The sequence below is a fragment of the Mastigoproctus giganteus genome, chromosome 11, assembly GCF_048544385.1.
Source record: "Mastigoproctus giganteus isolate SK-2022 chromosome 11, ASM4854438v1, whole genome shotgun sequence".
Lineage (NCBI taxonomy): Eukaryota > Metazoa > Arthropoda > Arachnida > Uropygi > Thelyphonidae > Mastigoproctus > Mastigoproctus giganteus.
In genome coordinates, this window is record NC_143585.1 from 27339207 (window position 1) to 27366468 (window position 27262).

Here is a 27262-nt window from a genome sequence, read left to right on the forward strand (position 1 = left end):
TCAAATGGTAGAGGTATGCAGTAAGCTGTATAAGGCTCTTAGAAAGCACCACTATAACTCGATCACAATTTCAAGACATCACATATCGCACACCCTTGATACATTATTGTACACTATTTACATGGTATATCAGATTTGTACTATGTAGTACGCACGTACATTTTAGACAATATACTTTCACCTTTATATTATTATTAAAATAATGTTTTTTTTATGCAATATGAATACGGATTGAAGTTTGTTAATTTGAATATTACGAACCTCATCTGAACTTGTGCTTGTTCAATATACATTTATATACATACAGACATGGAGACCTCTCCTGGAATTGACATTCTGGGAATGCATTTGGACCCATAATTTCACCATTTGGTAAAAAATATTTAGTTACATATACTTATCACTGCATTCATTGGCTAATTTGATTAGCTGACAGGTCTTTCATAAGTTGCCTTTCCTACTTTTTATATTTTAAAATTGCATTTGTTTGAAGGTCAAAAGAAAAACAAGTGACAAAACTTGCAAAACACCTACAGTAAAGGAACAAATTCAAAGGCGAGCATTCTGTGCAGAGTTCCCTTGATTTTATAATTATCATCAAAACACTTTCTTTGAAAAGACACCAACCTACTTCAATATTAGCTCTGCTTATTTATAAATGTGTGGCTGCAGTTAAATTCACAAAAACTTTAACTCAGCTTGATAATTTCTACTTCTCATGGCTTTTCATTACCCATTTGCTAATTGTTTAAAAACACTGGCTCAAGAGGTAGGAATATTACACTTAGGTGTACCATTTTATATTTAAAATATAGGTGCAAAATATACCAATTAATTTTGCTTATAGAATTCTTGCATCAGATAAGCTTCTAAAACAAAAAAAATCATTGATAGAAAAAGATCAAAAGGTCACTGCTTTTTTTTTAAATTATATCAAAATAATTCATAAGCATACAACTTACAAAAAATATTTATTACCCTTGTATAATTGTGTAAAAAGAAAGATTCAAAAAATTCCAATTCTTAGCAATGAGGACTACAAGAAATATGCTGCATTACATTTGTGTCTAGTAAGAAACCTGACAGTTGAACTAGTAATATAAAATATTTAACTGTTGTGGAAAATCTAGTTATTGGTACTTACTAACCATAGTATGTGAAAGTGCTTCTTTTATAAATATGCAAACAGTTGCTGCAATAAGAAAGTCATTTCATCATATCTACAATATGTATTTAAAAACTTTTAAATGTGAAGCCAGTTCCAAAGAAATATTCAAAGCAATCCTACCAACTTTCGTTCTAATTCATTCACCAATAAACTTTGGCACATCCAAAGAAAGGGACAGCCACCTCATACCAGTCTACCATGAGGGTAAAATGAAAGAAGCACCTGGTATGGCAGCATTTAAGCTGTTTTAATATTTGTTCTAAGAGGTATTTAGTTAATACACAGCAGAGGAAGACTTCTATGACCTGCATTGCAACTTTAAACTACTTTCTATAATTCACTTTTATTCAAATGTATCCAAGCTCACTATATAACTTAAAGAAATAATCTCAACTGGCAAACATACATTACAGCAAGCAGAGATTATATCTACTATGAACTAGAATGTAAATGCATTTAATATTTATTAAATTTAAATCAAGCAATTTTGTAAATGGCTTAAGCCATTCCTTACTTCGATTAGCTTTGCCATTAGTTTCATCACCCTTTCAGCTACACTCCAATGAAACAAATCTCTAAAGACATTGAACTTTAAAATCATTATCACAATAAGTTTAACTCAATGCAAAATCCCTAGTCATGCCAGTTTGCTATTCCAGCTGCAAGAAGGTCCTATATATGAAGAAACAAACACCAATGGAGGTCTAATTGGCATGAGCTACTGCTATCATACGTACACAAATACAAACAACTTCATAAGCAGACAATAAATTAGTTTCAACCTAACCTACTGGAAAGTTAGTGATAAGACTAAACTAAATTGTGCAAACAATGACCACAACCTTCTAAAGGCTCAGCCATATACAGTACTTGCATTGCTCTCTACATACAGACATATATACAGATATGACAGAGGAAGCAGCTTCCATGGAAGACCACCTATGTCGATTTTATTTTGTGAAACAAGGCGTTATGGGTAGCATGTAACTTCTCTCTTCACTGGAGACTAGCAGTTCAACTTCCACCTGAAAAATAGTGATACCCTGATGCTCACACAGGTTGGAATTCTGAATTAAACTGCTTTATACCTTAGTTGACATTGGATCACTTCAGATTAGAATGTTAAATACTTTCTATACAAATCCCCATGCTTCAAGTGTCTTAATTACAAAGTCCTCTTTTGCAGAAAGAATTTCATTTTCGTATGTCTTGCATTTGTTACTTCTTCCATGATATAAATCTCCATCAAGCCAGAGACCAAACTGCCCACTATAAATATAAATAGTTTTTAAAATTAAAAAAATATATTGTTCAAAACTGAGATTGCAAGTTATGGTTCTGTGTTAATAACCAAATAAATTTACAAATATAAGGTTTAACAGTTAAGTTCCAGGACAGTCAATTTAAAGAACCAAATTTTAGAATGGAAACTTAATATTTTTCAAAGTAATCACCTAAAGCAGCTATATGCTTGTGAAATCATGCATGGAGCTGTTGAAAAACATTTTTTTAAAATCATCACTACTGATTCCTTTAATTGTCATCACTGTCCTTTTAGCATGGATTTGACTTTGGAGAATCAAGTAGTGCAGAGAAGAAAAAAACTAGCAGATTAGGTGGAGAATTACCACCCAAATTCTATGCTTTGCCAAAAACTCCTTGATAATCCACACAGAATGTAGCCTAGCATTGTCATGCAACAGGAACTAATTTTTTCTCAAAACAGACTACAGTTCTTTTAACCAAAAAATCTAAAACTTGTGCACGGTACTCTCTTACTTGGTGGAATGAATTCCTTGTGAATGATTCCCTTGCTACTGAAGAAAATGATCAACTTTTGGTTTCTGATTTTAAAAGCTAAAACTTGTCTGAGTATGTTGATCATCATTCCACACTTTTTATGGATTGTATTCAAATCACTATAGGTCATCACTTGTTACAATTAAATCAAGCTAGGAGGAATTGTCAACAGCTTGAATGATCTTATCACATGCTTTGATTTCAAGCAGCTTATATCATCACTCAAACAACAGAATAAACTTAGCGCATATCCATATCTTCTATTTGCCCAACTCTGTCAGAATTTCAAGAACTATTTCCCTGTTAACATATTGTCCTTACATCATTCAAAAAGTCAGACATCCACAGCCCCATCTTCCAGTTCCTCACAGCCATCCTGAAATCTTTAAAAAATAGTAAAAAAAAACCATTCAAATGAACGTTTTTTACTATTTTTTATACTGTTACCATACTGATTTTATACTGATAGTACACTGTTACCATACATGTACTCTACCAATTCTTAGGTTTCAACTGCACTTTTTAAAACTTAAGTTGTTTCATGTTCTTTCTTTTCTCCATCACTTAATGATAATGCCTTGTACAATATAAATAATTTGCAAACTACACAGAATAAATAAACGGCCTTATACAAGGGCAACATGCCATATCAATGTCCTGATATGGCATGTTACACCATGGTTTATGCAATGGACTCAGTCCTGAAATTTAATTGTCAATCCTCCTTAAACAAGTTTTTTTTTTTTTTTTTTTCAATAAAAAACCATTAAGGAAAATGAGAACAGTCTAGTTAAATTTAAGTTATCATTTTTTATCACTGTTTAAATAACTAACATTTGACAGCACTAAAGCTGTATTTACCTTGTTTCTATCATAAGATCTATCAAAATTATACTGTACCTTGGGACTACTACAGACAGTGTCCAGGTTAACTAAAGTGTTAACCTGGACACTTATTTTTTGAAGGGTTAGTCAACCTGACTAACACTTTGAAAAATAAGAATAAAGACTTACAATCTTTAAGTTATCAATACCCCATGTTATGTTCTTCACTCAATATTAGAAAGTCTTATTTTCATAGTTCAGTGGAATGCCACTGAACTATGAAAACCTGACCAATCAACTAGAATGCAGGAACATTTATATAATACATTAAGCCAGTCTAATAACAGCCATTGTTTGCCAGCTTGTACAGACTGGCTGTTTGAGGAGTAGTGGCACACAAGTGTAATAAGTGTTAGGCAAGATATGATATATGCTTGGATGGAGGAAATACTTTTTTTTTTTAGCTACAGTCCTTGTACTTACAAGACAAACTGATATTAAAATTATTCAATTCTTTGATTAACCATTAATAATTCTGATGAGGTTATCAGTGAAATTTAAGATTTTTGATAATTTTCTTAAATAAAATGAAGGAAAAAAAAATTATTTTTAGTGTGAATTTATAATGGCCACACTGCCAATCAAGCTAATTTTAGTTAAGTAGAGTTGATAGTGCTGAAGGGGGAGGGGGGGGGCATGTTACAACATGTAGCAACCCAACTAAATGCTAACACAGTTCAGTTGTATGTATGTTCTCATTTCATGTATGGCTTCTTGCAACTTTAATTGCATAATCTTTGAAAAATAGATCTTTTAAGAGCAAGATAAACACTGACAAGGAGAAAATTAGTATACTGAGTTATGCAAAGCCATTAACTACAGTCCTTGTGTTAAATCTTATGTCCTCAGAGGACATAAGATTTAACACAAAAGTAGAACAAGCATTAAGGAAAAACAAAGGACTGAAATCAGCAGCCATGAGCAGTAATACAGAAAGACAAATGATACCAAAACTGAATAATACCAGTGGTGTACTTATAAATAGCAGAAGACTACTATAGAGAATTATACAAGGAGCAAGGGAATGATGCCAGCAGTGGGGAAGATGGATCAAATTAGTAACACAATACGACATACCAGTATCCTTCCTGATGAGGAGAACATGCGTTGAAGAAAATGAAGAATCAGAGAGCCCCGGAGGAAGATGAAGTTACTGTAGAGTTGTTAAAATTGGGAGGAAGAGACATGACAAACTGGCAAGACTCTTCACAAAATGCATTAGAAAAGGTGTGATGCCTAAGGAGTGGAATAATGCAATCAGTTTTGCTGCATAAGAAAGGAGATAAATTGGAAATTATTAATTACCAATTAGCTTGTTATCCCACATTTACAAGTTGTTCACAAGGGTCATTACTAAGAGATTAGAAAGAATACTTGATGAGAATCAACCAAAAGGGCAAGCTGGCTTTAGGACAGGATTCCTAACTATGGAGAAAGCAAATGAATATAAAACACCATTACGCCTGGCATTATTAAAAGGCATTTGACTCTAATAGCATAAGGCAATGTTTCGGGCACTGGAAAGACAAGGATAGACATAGATACCCCATATATTATGATTCTGAAGAAAATATGAGAATGCTACCTCCTTTATTAGACTAGACTAGACAAAGATAGTAGCAAATTTAAAATTGAGACAGGAATTCGACAAGGAGACAATATCTCCTAAGTTGTTTACAGCTGCCCTTGAAAGCTTTCAGAAGATAAGACTGGTCGCAGAAAGGAGTCAATGTGAATGGAGAGTACCTAAAGAATTTATGATTTGCAGATGACATTGTGGTCATAAGCCACAATCCCAAAGAATTAGAGGAAAATCTTAGTCAGTTATGCAGAGTTAGTAAGGATTTTGGACTAAAGATGAATACGGCTAAAACAAAAGTTTTAGCCATATTCATCTTTGAATAATGATGATTCAAAATAATGATTGAAGGAGCAGTAATTGAAAAGGTGGATTCATATACTTATCTGGGACAAGTCATTGGCTGTAATGATAAATGGCTGGAAGTCAAGAGAAGAAAATTTTGGATGGATAGCATTCAGGAAATATAGTCACATACTGGGAGCAATATCCCAATTTGTCTGAAATGTAAAATAATGAACCAATGTATACTCCCCACCTAACTTATGGAAATGAAACTTGGGCACTCACCAAAAGAATGGAAGAGAAGTTGAGAACGACACAGCGAAGAATGGAATGAATTATATTGGGAATCAGACTGTTATATAAGAAGAGAAACACATGGATTAAGCAGCAAACTCAAGTAAAGGACATTCTTATCAAAACTAAATAACTAAAATGGTCTTGGGCAGGACACAGCTCAAAGATATGACAGATGGACTAAGAAAATAACAGAATGGTACCCAAAAGGAGCTAGAAGAAAACCTGGAAGACAACGATGGAGATGGACAGATGAAATTCATGAGTTTATGGGTAGTAAATGGATGGGAATTGCACAAAACAGAAGGAATTGGAAAGTTGTGGAGAGGCCTTCACCCTGCAGTGGATTGAAATGGCTGATGATGATAAAGAATGAAATAAAATATCAATTTTCTTTCAATTTATTATTATTATATTTTCAAATGGCTGCTAAGTTGTTAGGACAAATATTAAGTTGTTTAGACTTAAGTACTTCATAACTGGAACTATTAGTTATTTCTTTTAGCCTAGGGGTGCCGTGAACCAAGGAAGTTCAGGAAACTGCCTTAAACAATAATGTCTTTTGTCACCACTGATACAATTGTGGTAATAGCTATTTTCAATGGATATCATCTTAAGTTGCATAACTAACCTCTTGTTTGCTATGGAAACTATAGCCTTGTAAACATTTATTTCACTTAGAAAAAAGTGAATTCCTTAAAATATACGTTTGACAAACTCTTTCCCTTTCAGAAGCATTGTAAAAGAGTTAGCATTAGTAGAGGCATATGATGCAAGAAAGCAAGCTTATATAGCATCAGCCAAAAAACAACCCCTCCCCATTTCATCCATCCATTAACTCAACATTTATATAGTTCTGCCTTTATTTTATTTAAGCTGTCAACTTCCACAACAGCAGATGGAAGTTTGTTCCAGCAATCAACCACCCGCTGGCTAAAGGAAAAATTTTTGCATATGTATGCTACAATTGTCTTTCCTCAATTTGAATTTATGTCTGCTCAGGCAACTAATCTGGACAAGAGGAAGAATCCCATCAGCATTGAGCTTGCTCAAATCATTCAAAGCCATATATACCTCAATCAGATCACCTCGCAGATGTCTAAGTCTCCAGACATTGCAATTTGCAGAACTTTTCTTTCTTTGTAAGAGCAATCCTTTGTTCCATTCACCAATCTCATTGCCTTTCTCTATACTTGTTCGAGCAGCTGTACATCCTAAAATGAAACCTCCAGATCTGTATACAATACTCAAGGTGTGGTCAAAATACTCAAAACATATTGCCTTATACCTCCTTATCAGGGATAAGGAGGTGATTATACAGGAGTATAATCACCTACTTATCCCAGCTAGAAAAATTCTTGTATATCATTGACAAGACTCCATGAACTATTCTTGCAGAAGACTGTCTGCACTGCTCAGAAAACTTCCTATCTAATGCACAATTACCCCCAGATATTTTTCATTCTCTACCACCCTGAGTGTAGTGAGCTACCCATATGCAGTACTTTACATTTGTCAGTGTTAAACTTCAGTTACCACCTCTCAGCCCAACTGATCAACTTTTCTAGATCCTGTTGCAGGAGTGTAGTGTCATTAACAACCCTGCCAACCTTCATATCGTCTGCAAACTTGGACATTAAGCCTGATATACTTTCATCAATATCATTATTTCATACATGATTAAATGTTGTTTTAATGGACTATTTTTTAGCTTAACAGAGTGCACACTTGACGTGCATTGTCATGTTAGACTCATGAATATGGTATTGCTTGTGAAGCAATGAGAAAAGAGACTGAAAAAAGTACACTGAATAGACAGAAATCATAGGATACCTACTTAGTAATGGGTAGGCCCCCCTTTTTGACTAGATAAGGGCAGTCATACGGCAAGGCATAATGTCCACTAGTTCATGAAAGTGTTCCACAGGTCTTTCCATCCATGCTTGCTACACCGCTGTCCATAATTCTGTCGCATTTCTGGGTGGAGGATCCAAAACTCAAACTGACCTTTCCACAGCATTCATGTCTGGGGGAGGCCATTCCATGGTGGTAAAATCTGCAGAATGCTCTTCAACCATGTTCTAGTCACCATGGATAGCTCTGTGGTAGGCATACTGTCCTGCTGTGCATTGCCCTGTGGGTACATGATCATGAAGGGATGCATATGATCTACAAGGATGGACATGTAACCTGGACTGTTCAGAGATGCATCTAGACATCCCAGTTTAACATTCCCCAGATCATTACTAACCATCCACTTGCTTGAACAGTTCCTTGTTGACATGATGGGTGCATAGCTTCATGCAGTTTCCACCAGATACACACTGTGTCTGCTGGAAATGGGACTCATCTAACCTGGAGACCCGTGTCCAATCATCCAAGATCCAATGCTGACGTTCTTTTGCCCAGTTGAGGCATAGAGCCCTGTGTTGGGTGTTAGCAATGGGACTCTGTTGGGTCAGTGGCTCCCATAACCTATTGCAGCTAATGATCGCCTGATGGAGATGTTTCTGGCACCTCCGTTCTTGAAGTTGGGAGTGATTTGTTCCATTTGGCTGAAACAATGCGAGACAGAAGTCGACAGCCATATCCACCACCTTTCTCTGCCCACAATGAGATATTATTCCGGAAATGGCATATTCCTGATATACTCTTGATACTGTTGAACGGGGATAGTGCAATTTCTGTACCATCTCACAGATAGTGACCCCATACGTCGGGCATCCACTATCAATCCCTCTTTCAAAGTCTGTTAACTCATGACATTTATCCATACTGACATCGAATTACTGCCTACATGAATGCAGTGTACCTATATACCTGCCAAGCGGTGGGTTCGTCCACTAGTATTAGCATTAGCATTAGTAGAGGCATTTGATGCAAGAAAGCAAGCTTATGCAGCATCAGCAAAAAAAAAAAAAAAAAACCCACTTCCACTTCACCAATCTGTTCGTTCAAAATACCTGTCCAGCTGAGCCTTAAACTTATTTAGGCTATCAACCTCCACCACAAGGGATGGAAGTCTGTTCCACCAACCAACCACATGCTGGCTAAAGGCAAATTTCCGCACGTCTATCCTACATCTGTCTTTCCTCAATTTGAATTTATGCCCTCTCAGGTGATTTTTCTGAGCTAGAGGAAGAATCCCATCAGCATTGAGCATGCTTAAACCATTCAAGGCTTTATACACCTCTATCAGATCACCTCGCTGGTGCCTAGTCTCCAGACACTGTAATTTGCAAAACTTAAGCCTTTCTTCGTAAGAGCACCCCCCTTTGTTCCATTCACTAATCTTGTTGCCCTTCTCTGTACTCGTTCCAGCAGCTCTACATCCTTCTTGAAATGAGGTCTCCAGACCTGTATACAGTACTCTAGGTGTGGCCTGACCATCGCCTTATACAATGGAATAATCACCTCCTTATCCCTGCTGGAAAAATTCCTGTATATCATTGACAATACTCCATGAGCTACTCTTGCTGCCCGTCTGCACTGGTCAGAGAACTTCATATCTGCCTGCACAACCACCCCCAAGTCCCTTTCATTCTCTACCACTGTCAGTGTAGTACCACAGAGTTGATACGTTGCTCTGGGGTTGCTGTTTCCCATGTGTAGTACTTTACATTTATCAATGTTAAACTTCATTTGCCACCTCTCAGCCCATCTGCTCAACCTTTCCAGATCCTGTTGCAGCAGCATAGTGTCAGTAGTGTCCTTGACAACCCTGCCAACCTTTGTATCGTCTGCAAACTTGGACATTAAGCCCGATATACCATCATCAATATCATTTATAAATACAGAAAACAATAATGGACCCAACACTGAGCCCTGAGGGACTCCACTAATAACATCAGTCCACGATGAGCAGTGTCCATTGATTACCACTCTGTCTTCTCCCCCTCAACCACCCCTTTATCCATAGCAGCAATTTGCCTCCAATGTCACACTGCTCCAATTTGTGTAGCAGTCTTCCATGTGCAACAGTATCAAAAGCCTTTCTAAGATCCAAGTATATAATATCAAAGTTATTCCCTGCATCCAGTTCTTTTGTGACTGCATCATAGTATCCAATCAAGTTGGTCAGGCAAGACTTCCCCTTAACAAAACCATGCTGTGTCTGAGCTATAACTGAAGTCTTGTCTAAATGATCCTGCAGTGCTTTAACCAGTGCCTCCATTAATTTTCCTGGAACAGAAGTTAAGCTCACAGGTCTATAATTACTTGTGTCAGCCTTTGATCCTCCTTTGTGAATTGGGGTCACATTTGCACATTTCCAGTCTATGAGTACCTCCCCTGAGTCCAAGGAAGCTCTCATAATTATGGCTAAGGGTTTGCTTACTTCCGTTGCTGCCTCCTTTAATATAACTGGATAGATCCCATCCACCCCGGGTGCCTTTCTTGTGTTTATCTTCAACAGTTTCTCCTCCACTTTACTCCCAGTTATATCAAGATTCTGTAGCTTACTGCTAGAGTTGAATAGACCTCTGGCATTCCCCTCGCTGAATAACTCCTCATGTGTGAATGTCGATGCAAAATATTCATTTAGTTTGTTAGCTACCTGAGCAGGATCATCTACACTTGACCCATCAATATCAAGTGGACCAATCTGATTCATCCCCTTCCTTCTAGAGTTTACATAAGTAAAGAACTCTTTGCTGTTTTTCTTTGCATCCCTTGCCAAGGATTTCTTGTAATCTGCCTTCGCCTGCCTAACCTCCTTTGTAACTTGGTTGCATATCAACTTGTATCTATCATAGGCTTCTGTGTCATGTGTTAATTTGTATGTATCCCATGCATTTTTCTTCTCTGCCATATGCCTCATTAGTTCATCTGACATCCATTTTGGCCTAAACCTTGAACAATATTTCTTAGTTGGTATGTAAAGCCTAGTAGCTTCCAAGATAAGTTCTTTGAATGCTTCCCATTTTGAATTTGCTGTTGGTAACATCATCAGTTGGTCCCACTGTATAGAATGTAAATACAGTCTCAGTCCATCGTAGTCGCCTTTACGGAAGCAATAACCCTTCCCTTTACCCCTAATGGTAGTTACCTCTTTGAATAAATCCCACTTCAGCACACTGTGATCACTGCCACCTAGTGGTTCATTTATCTGCAGATTCTTAATGCATGAAGAATCACTGCTGATAATCAAATCTAGTGAGAGGGATGACAGTGTAGCATTGCCCAGGAACCAGGTATCCTATGAATTCTGCCTTTTCAGTGTATATTGGAGAAGAATAATTAATATAATAATTATACAGTTGTAATTAAAATTCTGTAATTTCAAATACCTTTGTCTAAAAGATAATACAGAAAATAAAACAAAAATAATATAGCACTTTATTATACTTCTCTTAACAAGATTCTACTACGACCAGACAATATACTCAAGAAAACAGAAGAAAAGACGACACACAGCATAATGCAAAGAGACAGCAGGGAAAAGAAACGCATTTAAATCCAATTCCACTATATCTAGTAATTTACTCCACATGAGAACAGAATGATGGAAGAATGTCTCCATTCTTCATTCAGAAAGCAATTGAACACCAAAATCAGTCAAACTACAATCTAGAACCCATTGGTGGAGACAGCAAACACGAAACATTCAGAGGATTTACCATGAACAATAAAAAAAAATTTAAGTCACAGTTGCCCCCATACAATACTTAATTCATCCAGAGAAGTAACCGCTGAATGGGACTTATTAAATGTGACAAAAGATGAAGTACTTCAGGAATTAACAGAACAAGGAGTAACAGCCATCAAATGCATCTCCTTCAGGAGATGATGGAAATATCATACCAACGTGAAACTGGAATTTCACTTTCAAAACTTCACAACAATCCACAAATTCCCCCAAAATCCCTCAAAAGTTTGGCCATTCACAGACATGTAGAGATTTACCTACTTGTGCAACATGTAGTTCAGAGAACACGTCAGTAAAGAATGTACAATGCCAGAGCCAAATTGTCCAATTTGAAAAGGAAATCTCCTTGCCTACTCTAGAACGTATGAATTGTGGAAAAAGTAAAAAGCAGTAAAAAAATACAAAGCCGAGAACAATGTAACCTGTCAAGAAACCAAGACAGCAGTTGATTCAAACAATACAAATAAATTATCATATGCCTGAAAAAAGTAACCTCAGAATGCAATATAAAAGAGCAAAACTGGAAATTGAAAAACTTATTTCATACAGAAAAATTTAGTAAAACTAGGCTATTTCTCAAGTTTGGTCCTGCAGTATAGCAAAAAAGTCACATAAATAAACCTGATGCATTCAGCTGCATTTGTGGTAGCTTTGTTAAAAAAAAAAAGTAGTAGTGGCATGTGATGCAAGAAAGCAAATGTATGAGCTTATGCAGCATCAGCCAAAAAAAAAAAAAAAAATTTCGCACATCTATTCTACATCTGTCCTTTCTTAATTTGAATTTATGCCCCTTAGGTTCCTAATCTGAACAAGTGGAAGGATCCCATCAGAATTCAGCGTGCTGAACCCATTCAAGGCCTTATACACCTCAATCAGATCACCCCGCAGGTGCCTAGTCTCCAGCCACTGCAATTTGCAGAACTTAAGCCTCTCTTGATAAGAGGATCCCTTCATTCCCCTCACCAATCTTGTTGCCCTTCTCTGTACACGCTCAAGTAAATTTACATCCTTCCTAAAATGAGGCCTCCAGACCTGTACGCAGTACTCAAGGCGTAGCCTGACCATTGCCTTATACAGAGGGATAATCACCTCCTTTTCCCTGCTAGCAAAATTCCTATATATCATTGACAAAACCCCATGACCTGCCCTGGCAGCCTGTCTGCATTGCTCAGAAAACTTCATATCTGCCTGCACAATTACTCCCAGGTCTTTTTCATTTTCTACCACCTTAAGTGTAGTACCACACAGTTGGTACATTTCTCTGGGGTTACTTCTACCCATATGCAGTACTTTGCATTTGTCAAGGTTAAACTTCAGTTGCCACTTCTTAGCCCATCTGCCCAAATTATCTAGATCCTGTTGCAGTAGCACACTGCCATTAACAACCCTGCCAACCTTTGTATCATCTGCAAACTTCGACATTAAGCCTGATATACCTTCATCAATATCAAGTGAAGGAAAAACATTAAAAAATTTGTTAAAAAAGGCATATTATGCATATTTCAGAATGAAACTTGTGATCAAGACCAACCACATTACCATCTTCTATAGAGATTCTGCCAAGACTAAGCTAGGGAAAGGTGGAAATACTATTTAAGGACACTTTCTTGGTATAACACTATGAGAAAGAGTTAAATTTTATATTTTTCTGAGGAAGGTTCACTTGTCTATTTGCAACAATATACTTGGATTAATAACTGCTTTAGGAGTTCCAGCATATAAGTTGAATGGGAACTGCTCATTGATCTCTACAAAGACTGAAAGGTATTCTTTTCATGAGGAGAAAATTTATGCCTCTGTTCCAATTATATATTCAATTCATTTAAAGGAGACTTATGAAAACTGCAAGTTTCTTAATAAAGGACATAAATGGCTATTTTGTGGAGAGCAAGGTTTTATTAGTGCTAGTAATGGCAAATAATGGAAGGAGGCAAGTTTATACAGCATTAGCAAAAAAAACCTACCTATCTTTATCTGTCCCCTTAAATTTATTATAACTATCTACTTCAAGACCAAATGGAAGTTTCCAACAATTACTCTCTAGCTTAAAGCAAATTACCATACATCCATCCTAAGTCATCCCTTTTCAATTTATGTTCCCTTATATGTGCTGTCTGAGAAAGACAAGGATGCCATCAGCATTTAGTTTACTTCAATTAGGTCTCCTCACTGGTACCTAGTTTCCAGGCATTGATATTTGAACTGCAGTCTTTTAGGATAAGAACACTTGTACTCCTGACTAATCTTGTTGCTCCTCTCTCCATCTGTTTCAACAGATGGACATCCTAACAGGAGGCTTCCATACCTGTATGCAATACTCAAGGTGTGGCCTAACCATCGTCTTATACAATGGGATAAGAACTTCCTTGTTCCTGCTGGCAAAATTACTGTATATCATTGAGAGATTTTATCCTAGCAGCCTGTCTGCACTGCTCAGAGAAATTCATGCTAAACTATACAATGACCCCAAAGTCTCTTTTGTTTTCCAATAACTTGTGTGGCAACACCAAATAGTATTTTATTCTGTAATTATCGCTTCGCTTATGTAGTTAGTACCTTGCATTGATAGATGTTAAACTCCAATTACCACTTCTCAGCCTATCTGCCAATTTTTCTAGGTCTTATTTCAGTAGTGTACCTTGATTCCTCTCATTAACCACCCTTTATGTTTGAGCTTGAGGGTTTGTTTCTTGCATTATGTTAATGAGTCGGCAATCAAGTTACATTAAAATGTTTCGTGTGTGAATGGGACAGCAGAGCAGGCAGAAGTCAGCACTGAACAAGGATGCTGTGGGCACAAAGATAAACTCATTTGAGCTGGGCTCAAAAGTACTGAATGTGAAAGTCTGGTGGACCCAATGAAAGTTCAATGCTGATGCAAAAGGACAGAAATCCATTTATGTGCCACCAATAAGAAAGTTAAATTCAGATCAAGTTGAAGAAATGGTGACCATGGCTGAAAATGCATGATTAGCTTCAAAAAATCTCATAGCTTGTTAGGAAATAAAGATGTGAACTATGAAAATATTCTTAAAATATGCTTATTTCAAAAAATGGGATGCAAGATGAGCTTGAGGGTTTGTTTCTTGCATTCCCACTGTTTTTAAAAAAAAACAGTGTCCCATCAGTGAGAGATATTCCACCAAGAAATAAGGAAAAACATGAATTAAAATTACATTTAGGGTTATATAAGGATGTCCTCACACCCACCAAAGTTTGAGCGCACTACTTCAATGTGACATATTTCAGTAATTGATTGCTATCCAGCTGATGTCAATGGATGTCCCCCATCTGATGATCTAAACAAATTAAAATTAACATAAATTCAAAATCATGATGTATGCCATGGCCACCATCCTCTTAGGTTAAATAAGCAAATGTAACAAACAAAATATAAATCTGGACGTCAACCCAGCAAATAGACAGGTCTAAATCAAATGCAAATGAACAATTAAAACTAAATCATAATAAACAGAATTGACAAATTAATTATAATCAAATAATTAATGCAACCAAAATGACAGGAAATTTAAAACATAATGAGGAAACTGTCATGAGCATTCAAATTATATGGGAAGGAATGGAACAGAAGCAACATGCAAATCAAAGAAACAAAGTGAGGAAACAAAACAAATTGAAATGGAATCACACAACGCATGGCATCCATTCTTTGGTGGGAATGAAGGAAGGTCTCCTTGGGGGGAAAGAGTTGCTTTGTCTTCCTAATTTTATATTTTATTTTGAATATTAGAGTATCTTGGCAATCAGGCAGCAGAATTGCACCTTGCCAAGAACACCCTAAGTATAGCAGTAATCATCATCATCATCAGCCATTTTCAATCCACTACAGGATGAAGGCCTCTCCAGCAACTTTCCAGTTCCTTCTGTTTTGAGCACTGGCCATCCATTTACTACCCACGAACTCATGAATTATCTATCCATCTCCGCCTTTGTCTTCCAGGTTTTCTTCTGCTCCTCTTGGGTACCATTCTGTTATTTTCTTAGTCCATCTGTCATCAATGTCTTCGAGCTATGTGTCCTGCCCAAGACCATTTTAGTTCTTTAGTTTTGATAAGAATGTCCTTTACTTGAGTTTTCTGCCTAAACGATGCGTTTCTCTTCTTATCTAACAGTCTGATTCCTAATATAATTCGTTCCATTCTTTGCTGGGTAGTTCTCAGCTTCTCTTCCATTCTTTTGGTGAGTGCCCAAGTTTCACTTCCATAGGTCATGGTGGGGTCATAGGTCATTGGTTCATTATTTTATGTTTCAGACAAACTGGGATATTGCTCTTCAGTATGTAACTATATTTCCTGAATGCTATCCATCCAAAATTTATTCTTCTCTTGACTTCCAGCCATTTATCATTATTACAACTAACAACTTGTCCCAGATAAGTATATGACTCCACCTTTTCAATTACTACTCCTTCAATTATTATTTCCCTTTCTGTGGCATACTTGTTCATCATTACTTTTGTTTTAGCCATATTCATCTTTAGTCCAAAATCCTTACTAACTCTGCATAACTGATTAAGATTTTCCTATAATTCTTTGAGATCTTGACTTATGACCGCAATGTCATCTGCAAATCGTAAATGATTTAGGTAGTACTCTCCGTTCACATTGACTCCTTTCTGCGACCAGTCTAATCTTCTGAAAGCTTCCTCAAGGGCAGCAGTAAACAGCTTCGGAGATATTGTGTCTCCTTGTCGAACTCCTTTCTCGATTTTAAATTTCCTACTGTCTTTGTCTAGTCTAATAAAGGAGGTAGCATTCTCATATATTTTCTTCAAAATCATAATATGTGGAATATCTATGCCTTGTCTTTCTAGTGTAGCAGTAATATGCCACATTTATTTCATGGAAATTAGCATTTCCTTTTCTACAACCATAACAATCCTGTCTGGCTAGTCAGTCACCTGCTGGCTAAAGGCAAATTTCCACACATCTACAATTCTTTCCATAATTTGAATTTATGCTCCCTCAGGTGCATAATCTGAAAAAGCAGAAAGATCCCATCAGAATTCAGTGTGCTGAACCCATTCAAGGCCTTATACACCTCAATTAGATCACCTCGCAGGTGCCTAGTCTCCAGAACTGCAATTTTCAGAATTGTAGCCTTTCTTGGTAAGAGCACCCCTTTGTTCCTCTCAATCTTGTTGCTCTTCTCTGCAGGTGCCTCCATAGCCAGGTGGGAAGGAGCAGCAGTGCGTAGCACACGCTTCTTGATTAGACAGAGGTTCGAGCCCATGACCACCAAATACAGAGGATGCGGAAAGGTTAGAGAATGACCACTGCACATCCCCAGAGCAATATGGCCTTAGTTGCTAATGCTCCTAAAAACCAAACAGCCCTTCTCTGTACACACTCAAGCAACATCCTTCCTAAAATGAGGCCTCCAGTCCTGTACACAGTACTATAGGCATGGCCTCACCATTGCCTTATACAAAGAGATAACCACTTCCTTTTCCCTACTAGAAAAATTCCTGTATATCATTGACAAGACTCCATACCTGCTCTGACAACCTGTCTGCATTGCCAGAAAACTTATCTGACTGCACAATTACTACCAGATCTTTCATTCTCCACTTCCCTGAGTGTAGTACCACACTGTTGGTATGTTACTCTGGGATTACTGCTATCTATGTGCAGTACTTTGTATTTGTAAATGTTAAACTTAGTTGCCACCTCTCAGCCCATTTGCTCAACTTTTCTAGATCCTGTTGCAGTAGCATAATATGATTACTGTCATTAACCATCTTTGTATCATCTGCAACCTTGGACATTAAGCCTGATATACCTTCATTAGTATCAGTGATAAATACAGAAAACAATGGGCTAAACACCAAACCCTGGGGTACTCCACTAATAACATCAGTCCATGAAGAGCAGAGTCCATTGATTACCACTGTCTGCTCCCACTCAACCATCCCTTTATCCATAGTGCTCCAATTTGTACAGTAGTCTTCAATGTGCAACTACTGTTGCAAATGGAAGTAAGCTAATTATCTTCATATAATCCAGTGATAAAGCACAACACTTCATGTCCAAAACATGTTCACATAGAAAAAACCCAGCATGATCAAGACTAATGTAATGTTCTATTTATTAAACATTCACTACTTTATTTCATTGTATCCCCCCCAAACTGCATTTTATTTCTCCTGAACATTGTTTTCATAATGTAATTGTAGATCATCAAAACTTTTCCATCTATTGTCAACTAGACAGCTTTGGAAAGGTGCCAAAAACTGAAGACAACCAGTTTTTCCAACACTGGCTTGCAAGAGTGCTAAGTTAGCTTTGTGGATATGAAAACTCCATTCTCTGCTACTGGCAAAAGCTTTTAAAAAAATATAAGATCTGCGATGAAACTATTGTTTCAGGACTTCAATTACTAAATATTAATTATTCTCAAAATTTAGTATGAAAAGATGTTTCATTTAATGTATGAATAATTAAAAATAATTCAAATGTCAATCAATTTGATATCCACATGTTAGAAAACGAAGGATTGACTATTTAAATGTTCAATAAACTTTTCCAAATTGCTAACATGCAGAATTTAAGTATCTGTTGTTCAATTTAACAATAAAATAACTTACTCTCCTGCTCCTATAGCAATACTGTTGATGTCACCCTTGACAAAATACATGTTGTCCCCACTCCAGAGATAGCACTATTGATAAGGGAAAGAAAAAAAATTTAAAAGGAAGAAACTGACTATATAAATCTGCAATTATGAAATTAAAAACAATTTTAGGATTAATTTCTTCTCTTACATATTCTAAAAGTACTTTTTTAATTTTTTTTTACTACAGACATAGTAGGCTTGGTAAGCTGCAGATGTTGTGTTGCATACAATACAATCAGAGGACCATGGTTTCGATATGGCTTAATCAGAAATACTCCACATTACAGAACTCTGTTAAAGCATTTCCCATATAAAATTCTCCACAAGTGGTAAACAGAAACATGGGGAAAGTTTATCCCACTGTCTGGATAACATGGCAATCAAGAATCTGTGGGTGACCTCTTAGATCTTTTAGTATTAGTAATGGCCGCACAGTGCAAGAAAGCACTATGGCTTATGCTGCACCAGCCAAAAAAAAAAAAACCCCAAATAAAACAATGAAAAAAAAAAAATAATAATAATAAAAGAAAAGGAAATTAAGCCTATCATCCTAAGCGCTTCCCTGACCCAAAGGTACTATCCAGATGACCTTTGAATTTCCCCAAACTGTCAGCCTCTACCACCCATGTAGGCAACCTCTTCCAGTAATTTATAACTCTGGCTAAAATGAAACTTCCTGCAGTCCAATCTAAACATTTCCCACTGTAACTTGAATTTATGTCCCTTAGTTCTAGCATCATTTATAATCTTGAAAATTTCTTCCTCATTCATTTTACTGATGCCTCTCAGAGCCTTAAACACCTCAATCAAATCTCCTCTAAGGTGTCTAGTTTCCAAACTCTGCAACCCACATATTCAAAGTCTTTCTTCATAAGGATGCCCTTTTGCCGATCTCACTAGGTGAGTTACCCATCTTTGCACCCTTTCAAGAAGCTTGATGTCTTTCTTTAGGTGCAGTCTCCATACTTGAACACAGTATTCAAAGTATGGTCTAACAAAAGCCTTATATAATGGGATTATCACGTCCCTATCTCTACTTGAAAAAGTTCGATAGATCATCGATAGGACCCCATGGGCCTTCCTTGCAACCTGTTTACAATGCTCAGAGAATTTCATGTCTGACCATATCATAACACCCAAGTCACTTTCCTCCAGTACTAGATTTAGTTGAACTCCACCAAGTGAATAAGTTATTTTGGGATTACTGTTTCCCAGGTGTAATTCCTTACACTTTGTTGGATTAAAGCATAGCTGCCATTTTTCTGACCATTCCTGAAGTCTATCTAGGTCTCTCTGAAGAAGCTCAGCTTGACAGTGATCATTAACTACTCTACCAATTTTAACATCTGCAAATTTAGACATCACGCCCTCTATACCTTCATCGAAGTCATTTATGAAAATTAAAAACGGTGGTCCTAATACTGATCCTTGGGGAAACCCACTTCTTACATCAACCCAATCTGGGGAATAGCCATTTATCACAACCCTCTGCCTCCTGCCCTGAAGCCATCCTGCTATCCATCTAAGGATTTTCCCAGTGATTCCAACCACTCATGTGGGACTGAGTCAAAAGCTTTGCTGAAATCCAAATAAACAATGTTGAAACTATTCCTAAATTCAGTTCGTGAGTGACCCTTTCAAAATAGCGAACCAGATTTGTTAAACATGATTTTCCCTTTACAAAATCATGCTGAGTATCCTTGAGAATTAATTCAATCCAAATGATCCTGAATTCCACCCTTGATCATTGCCTCCATGATTTTCCCTACCACTGAAGTCAGATTGACAGGTCAATAATTTCCCACTTCACTCTTAGAGCCAACCTTATGTATGGGAGATACATTGGCACTTTTCCAATCCAAGGGAATCTCCCCAGAGTCCAGTGATGCTCACATAATTAGCCTAAATGGTTCAATGCATTCACTTGCTGCCTCCCTTCAGATTATAGGGTATATTCCATCAACTCGAGGAGCCTTACTGGCCTGTAGGCTCGAAAGTTTTTTTCATTAAATAATCTTGCGAAATTTCAATATTATTAATTACATATTTTTCAACTTCACTCCCACAATATCCCATTGCCACAAAAGGTTTTTCATTTGTAAATATCAATGCAAAATAACTGTTGAGTTCATCTGCAATGGCAGCTGGTATATCTGACTGCACAATTCCTCATCCCCTTTCCCTTATGTAAAAGTCCGATCTGGTTTGTCCTGCTCTTCTTGGCATTTATATACGTGAAGAATTCCTTATTCCCCCTCTTTGCTAGTGATTTCTCATAAACTGCCTTTGCCTGTTGAACCTTTTCTGCGGCTCTATTACAGATCATCTTGTAGCTGTTATAGGCTTCAGTACTTTTTATTGTTCTGTAACATTTCCATGCCACCTTTTTCTGCTCAAGTAATGTAGCAACTTCACTATTCATCCAACTTGGAACCCTCCTTGTGGAGTATTTTTTTAATGGTAAATACGCAATCTTCATAATAGCAAAACTAGCAACAGTTCAATTTTTCATAATACTCTTAGTTCAACCCACAGACACCAAAAGAATAAAAATTCAGTTTTTAAAGGGATACTAAAATCACATCCAGACAACTCCAGTATGATGAAGCAATCAACCCAAGATCCACCCCCCTCTTCCCCACCAAGACAATCTACTAATAGGATAGCAGCTAAAAGGGAAATCAATGTCCAAATAGTTATTCCTGTACATTATGGCATCTTTAATAAGGACTCCAGAAAAATTCTTTTGGATGATTAAATATCCTTTTTAAAGGACTGCATTTCAGTTTTCAGTCTGTTTCTGTCCATGTATCAAATACAGAATATTTTCTAATAATATATATATATATATATATATATATATATATATATATATATATATATATATATATATATTTTTTTTTTTTTTTTTTGCCATTAATGAGAGAGAATTATCTGAAATGTTTGACAAACTGTAAATAATGTAATTATAATATCCTAAATTTTATGACGTTTCAATACAGCAAAGGGTGCAATTATTTCATAGTGATTATACCTGCATTGATAATCAGCAACTACATTATCAATACTTTGATTGGTTATATCCAATTTAAAAAAAAAGTTCTTGTTTATACTCCAGCATAACCATCAGGTCAGTAGAGTTTACAATAAATCAATACAAATGTTAACTGTATTTACAATCAGTCATGAGCTTGAACCCCAGTCCAATCTTGTTGTAAAAACAGTTCTAGAACCTTTTTCCATTGGCTAGGTGGCAGCCCTACAAATACACAGTATGCAATAAGTCAAATGCTTAATGCTAATTACTGTAATTAAAAGAAACCCCATAAACATGTAGGTTTTCTTTTAATAAGATGTCTGCCAAAACATGCTTTTGGCATATGTTCTCACAATATAAGTGTCCTACAAGTGTCATGTAGAACACTTGAAAAAAATGTAGCAGCAGGCTTTGCTTTTCTTCAGGAAATTTACACAGTCTGTTCCTTAACTGATGCATGCATCTGTACTACTTTGCAAGTAAGAAGTGGAATTGCTAATTCAGAAGAACAATGCCCATGGAAATATCTATAGAAAAGACATAAGCAGAAATTACAATGGAATCTGAAAGTCATTTATTCTCAAATAATGACTGTCTTTTTATCTTATTTGTATTTGAAGTAATAAATAACTTCACTTTATCGCAACCACACACAAAAAAAACAAAAAAATTTAATGCATCACACATTGAAAATGCTTTGAACAAAAACTAAATATTTTCTCAAATGTATAATGTTATGATCAGAGGTATATGAAATTTAAGCTACTGTCAAACTTAAAATTTGTTTAATAACTGTTAAACAGTTTTGTAGATTTGCCTCATCATAATCTGTTTTTTGATAATAACACCATCTAAGTCTGCTATATCCAGGCAGAGGCTACAGGTCTGTGATAGCATAATTCAATCCCTCTGGATTATTATTATTATTACTAGCCACATAGTGCAAGGAAGCCTGAGGCTTATGCTGCACTAGCCAAAAAATATTTCTGAGTTACCCTGAGAGACATTATCAAGCCATTATCATTATACTTGAAAAGTAATTAAAATAACCATTAGGAAGTAACAGGGTTAGTCTGTAAATAAATCAATGGGCAGAGGACAATCTACAGTAGTTAAAATGAAGGGCAAGCTGCACATGTGACTAAGCATACCTGCAATGTATAATTAATTGTCAATTTTAATGACAGTGTCTGACTAGTTTAATATGAATTGATTTTGTTTAATCTAATTTCTCATTAAATCTTTATGGCAGATAGCTTACTTTTATAAATTGTATAACAACAATAGAACAAAAAAATTAATAAGGAAGTTTATGTACACTGAACGTTTTACAAAAGTTCAAATATGCTTGTATCTATTTGTAAATACATAGTGATTTGTAAGTATGTTAACCACTCAGAGTTTGTTTCAAATTGTTGCTTTGATTTGGAGGATACAGAAAAAATGCTTAAGTTAGAGGAATGCTAGAAAGTGACCATATGGATAGAAATGTACTTATCCTCCATATGAGTGCAAAGGACATTTTCAGCTTACTTTGAGAAGCACTGACTTACTATTCGTAGAATGAGCAAAAATGTTTTGTGTCCACTGGCAGTATTGTTGATGCTCCATGCAGTGGTTGTCCAAAGGTAGACATCACTAATCAAAACATTTACAAATGTCCAAGATGCAATGTTCCTATGCAATTTTTAAAGTCACTTGACCTTACTGCAAGTGACTTTTGGCTGTGGGGATATATGCAACAAAACTTCATGGCAATGATTTAAAGCAACAAAATTCTTTAATTCCCAAAGAAATGCATACAGCTACATTAAAAACACCACAATCCAGTATTTTTGAAAGTTGCATTTATGCAACTTTCAAATACATGGAAAGTGGTTGCTAATATGATGCTAATGGTTCACACAGTGAGTGTGACACTATTTCTTATTATTTAAATTTTCTGTGCAATTGTGTAAAAGTAATATAAACGAATTAGTTTATAGTATTTTATATTTATACTTTTCATTACAGGGATAACATACTTATGAATTACCCTGTATGTGTCTTGCTATTCCATCCAGTAACAGCAACAGGCTTACTCTTATGCACACCTCAGAAACATTACTTCACTATTATTAATTTATTTACTAATAACAGTTAGATTAATTTATTAATCTATTAACTGTTAAAAATTTAAGGCCACTGTTACTGCTATTTCAGATCTTACTGGATACTAATCAGATAGCTTCAATTAGTGTCAAAATTGTGAAGTCTAAGTAAGCATTATTTAACCACTTGCATTAGACTATAACCCATTCCCTTAATTTAGCTTGTACATGCTTATATATATCACATTTAAGTTAACTCCTCTCCATTTAATTGACTGCTGCATTCCTGAGGTAATGCATAAAGACCCATAAACCCACATTTAGAGACCAAATATGTCACAAAACAATGCTTCCACAGAAATGCACTGCTCATTGTTAACCGTTTCACTGGAACATCAATTGCAATAATAAAGTTATAAACTCCTCTACCGATGGAGTATAAAAGGAATTTATTAACTCTTAACCAGAACTTACCTTAAATTCTGGATGAAATGTAAAAAGAAATGATTCCCCAGTTCCATAAAAGTGGTCACTCATCTTTAATGAAGATGATGTTAAAGCTCCAAACACCTAAAAAAAAAGTACTAAGATCAGAATCAAATTGTCAGTAATAAGCAAAATATTGCCAAACCTTGAACCCTCTGATAGTTATTTTGTGTGCATTTTCATTTGTCATTATTTTATCCAATAAGTAATAAAGCCAAGCCAGTAATAAGGAGCCTTTCCATTGAAGAGTGGGGGAACAGAAAATTAATGCTGTAGGAGATCATACAGAACAGAACTTAGAAATGGTCAAGTGAAACTTAATCAATGTAAGAGCATACAGATTAAGTCAAATATAAAAGGGTACAAGAGAAAATATCATGGCAAGGCAAGCTGAAAAGGCAACACTTTTTTGGAGGGACAAAATTTAACAATTTAATTTTCTTAATATTAAAATATTTTTAATAAACACTAAAAGAAGTCTTGTGTGTAATTGTTAAACATTTAAAAAACTTAAGTTATATTCTGGAATTTACTATAACATTTTCCTAACAGCTTTATGATTAACTTTAAGAGCAATATATCTATTAGGTAGTTTTCATACATATGTAATTAAAGTGTAATTAGATATAATAATATATTATCTATGAATAGTTGATAAATAATCAAGAGCTCCAAGTACCGATAATTTGTCTAACAATTATTAACATTATAAAACTTATAATGTAAAACATATCTACAGTGATTTATATAGTTATCCTTTGTTTAGTACTCCTAGTCCTGTGAAAATACAGCTAGAAGGCTGAGTTAGGGAGCTGTCTCCATACAAAATAATGGAAGTGGCTAACTGGTTTCTCTAACTAGCTCTTCTGGCTAATTTTAAGGTAAAATCTCTATATAACAATATTATTACTATTAGTATTAATAGCAGCAAATGATGCAAGAAAGCAAGCTTATATAGCATCAGCAAAAAAAGACATTTTGCCTATCCATCCCCTCAAACAGCTTGTCTAGTTCCTCCTTGAATTTATTCAAACTATCTACTTCACAACAATGGATGGAAGCTTGTTCCAGCAATTGATTGCCTATTGGCTGAAAGCAAACTTCTGCACATCAATTCCACAACCATCCTTCCTCAATCTTAATTTATGCCCCCTCATGTGCATAGTCTGGGCAAGAGGAAGGAATCAGCACTGAGTTTGCACAAGCCAAACAAAACCTTAAACGACTCAATCAGATCATCTCGTAGGTGCCTTGTCTCCAGATGCTGCAATTTGCAGAACTGAAGCATTTCTTGGAAATAGCATCCCTTTGTTCCCCTTGCCAATAATCACTGCCCTTCCCTATATCCAGTTCCAGCAGTTCTACATCTTTCCTGAAATGAGGCCTCCAACACCTATAGGCAGTACTCAATGCAGTACAATTTTTTGCTTATTGTTCTTGTTTTTTTATCATATGTATACAATTTCTTTGGTAGCAGAGCATTAATAAACTTACTAATAAAAATAATACCAAACTAAGTTTTTACCCTGAGATTTTTTTTAGGTGCAGCTTTGATTTCAATGGACATAATACTTTATGGCAGGGGTGGGCAACAGCCGGCCCGCAACGATGTTGAATCCGGCCCCCTCGGTAAATGCATTAGCATTAGTAGAGGCATTTGATGCAAGAAAGCAAGCTTATGCAGCATCAGCCAAAAAAAAAAAAAAAAAAAAAAAAAAACACTTCCACTTCACCCCTCTGTTCGTTCAAAATACCTGTCCAGCTGAGCCTTAAACTTATTTAGGCTATCAACCTCCACCACAAGGGATTGAAGTCTGTTCCACCAACCAACCACCCGCTGGCTAAAGGCAAATTTCCGCACGTCTATCCTACATCTGTCTTTCCTCAATTTGAATTTATGCCCTCTCAGGTGATTATTCTGAGCTAGAGGAAGAATCCCATCAGCATTGAGCATGCTTAAACCATTCAAGGCTTTATACACCTCTATCAGATCACCTCGCTGGTGCCTAGTCTCCAGACACTGTAATTTGCAAAACTTAAGCCTTTCTTCGTAAGAGCACCCCTTTGTTAGATTCACTAATCTTGTTGCCCTTCTCTGTACTCGTTCCAGCAGCTCTACATCCTTCTTGAAATGAGGCCTCCAGACCTGTATACAGTACTCTAGGTGTGGCCTGACCATCGGCCTTATACAATGGAATAATCACCTCCTTATCCCTGCTGGAAAAATTCCTGTATATCATTGACAATACTCCATGAGCTACTCTTGCTGCCCGTCTGCACTGGTCAGATAACTTCATATCTGCCTGCACAACCACCCCCAAGTCCCTTTCATTCTCTACCACTGTCAGTGTTGTACCACAGAGTTGATACGTTGCTCTGGGGTTGCTGTTTCCCATGTGTAGTACTTTACATTTGTCAATGTTAAACTTCATTTGCCACCTCTCAGCCCATCTGCTCAACCTTTCCAGATCCTGTTGCAGCAGCATAGTGTCAGTAGTGTCCTTGACAACCCTGCCAACCTTTGTATCGTCTGCAAACTTGGACATTAATCCCGATATACCATCATCAATATCATTTATAAATACAGCTATTGCATATTACTTATTTACAGAGCCAAAATCCTGGAATATTCTGTTCAATAAGCTACTCTTCGTCAATTTTAGAAAAATAAAAGCATCCATCCAACCCTTTCTAAAATTTGCGCATATGCCCTAGTTCTGCAAGTCTAAGTTTTTTTTTTTTTTTTTTTTAAGAGTTAATGACTCTGGTCTACAACTAATCCTTTATTAATTTAAATAAGTCCTTTAGTTTGTGCCACTTGGAAAAAAAACAACCCATTATTTAATTTAATTAGGCCTTTGAATGCCTTAAATACTGCTGTTTTACACACAGACATCTAGTCTTAAGACATTGCAATACACAAAAATGAAGTCTCTGATACTTTCTTTACATCAATCACTACCCTACTGCACCTTTACCAACGCATCCACATTCTTTCTGAAATAAATTTTCAGAAACTGTATCGCGTACTCAAGGTGTGGATTAACCAACAGAGCAATGAACTGTTTTCAGTAACAAAATTCCTGTACATCACAGACATGTGCTGTTCTTGGCAACCTACATACACTGTTGAGAACTTTATGTAAAATTACATAATTATTGCCTAAAGTAATAAAATAATCTGGAATTACTAACACCCCAATTAGAATCATACATTTCTCTTTCCTATACAAACTAAGATAGAATGTGATCCTGAGGAAAAGAAAAAGATGGATGGACACGACTGTTGGATATGGCACTTAAAGAATTATACCAAAAGAATTTTATTTTGTTTTAATGTTTAAAGTTGTGCCTA

At 36.1% G+C, this 27262-nt stretch overlaps 1 protein-coding gene across 2 annotated transcripts in view; it reads right to left on the reverse strand.

The window, feature by feature from the left end:
- Positions 1-1637: 1637 nt before the first annotated feature.
- Positions 1638-27262, reverse strand: part of LOC150077833 (oxidation resistance protein 1A-like) — a 374929-nt gene continuing 349304 nt past the window's right edge. The window contains exons 14-16 of one of the 2 annotated variants that reach the window (XM_090384259.1): positions 23896-23991; positions 18266-18339; positions 1638-2437 (exon numbers count right to left, since the gene is read on the reverse strand). In XM_090384259.1, coding sequence (XP_090240385.1) covers positions 2302-2437; positions 18266-18339; positions 23896-23991 — 306 coding nt within the window. In that variant the 3' untranslated portion in view covers positions 1638-2301. The remainder of the gene's footprint in view (positions 2438-18265; positions 18340-23895; positions 23992-27262) is intronic. The other variant, XM_090384258.1, reaches the window with a different exon arrangement.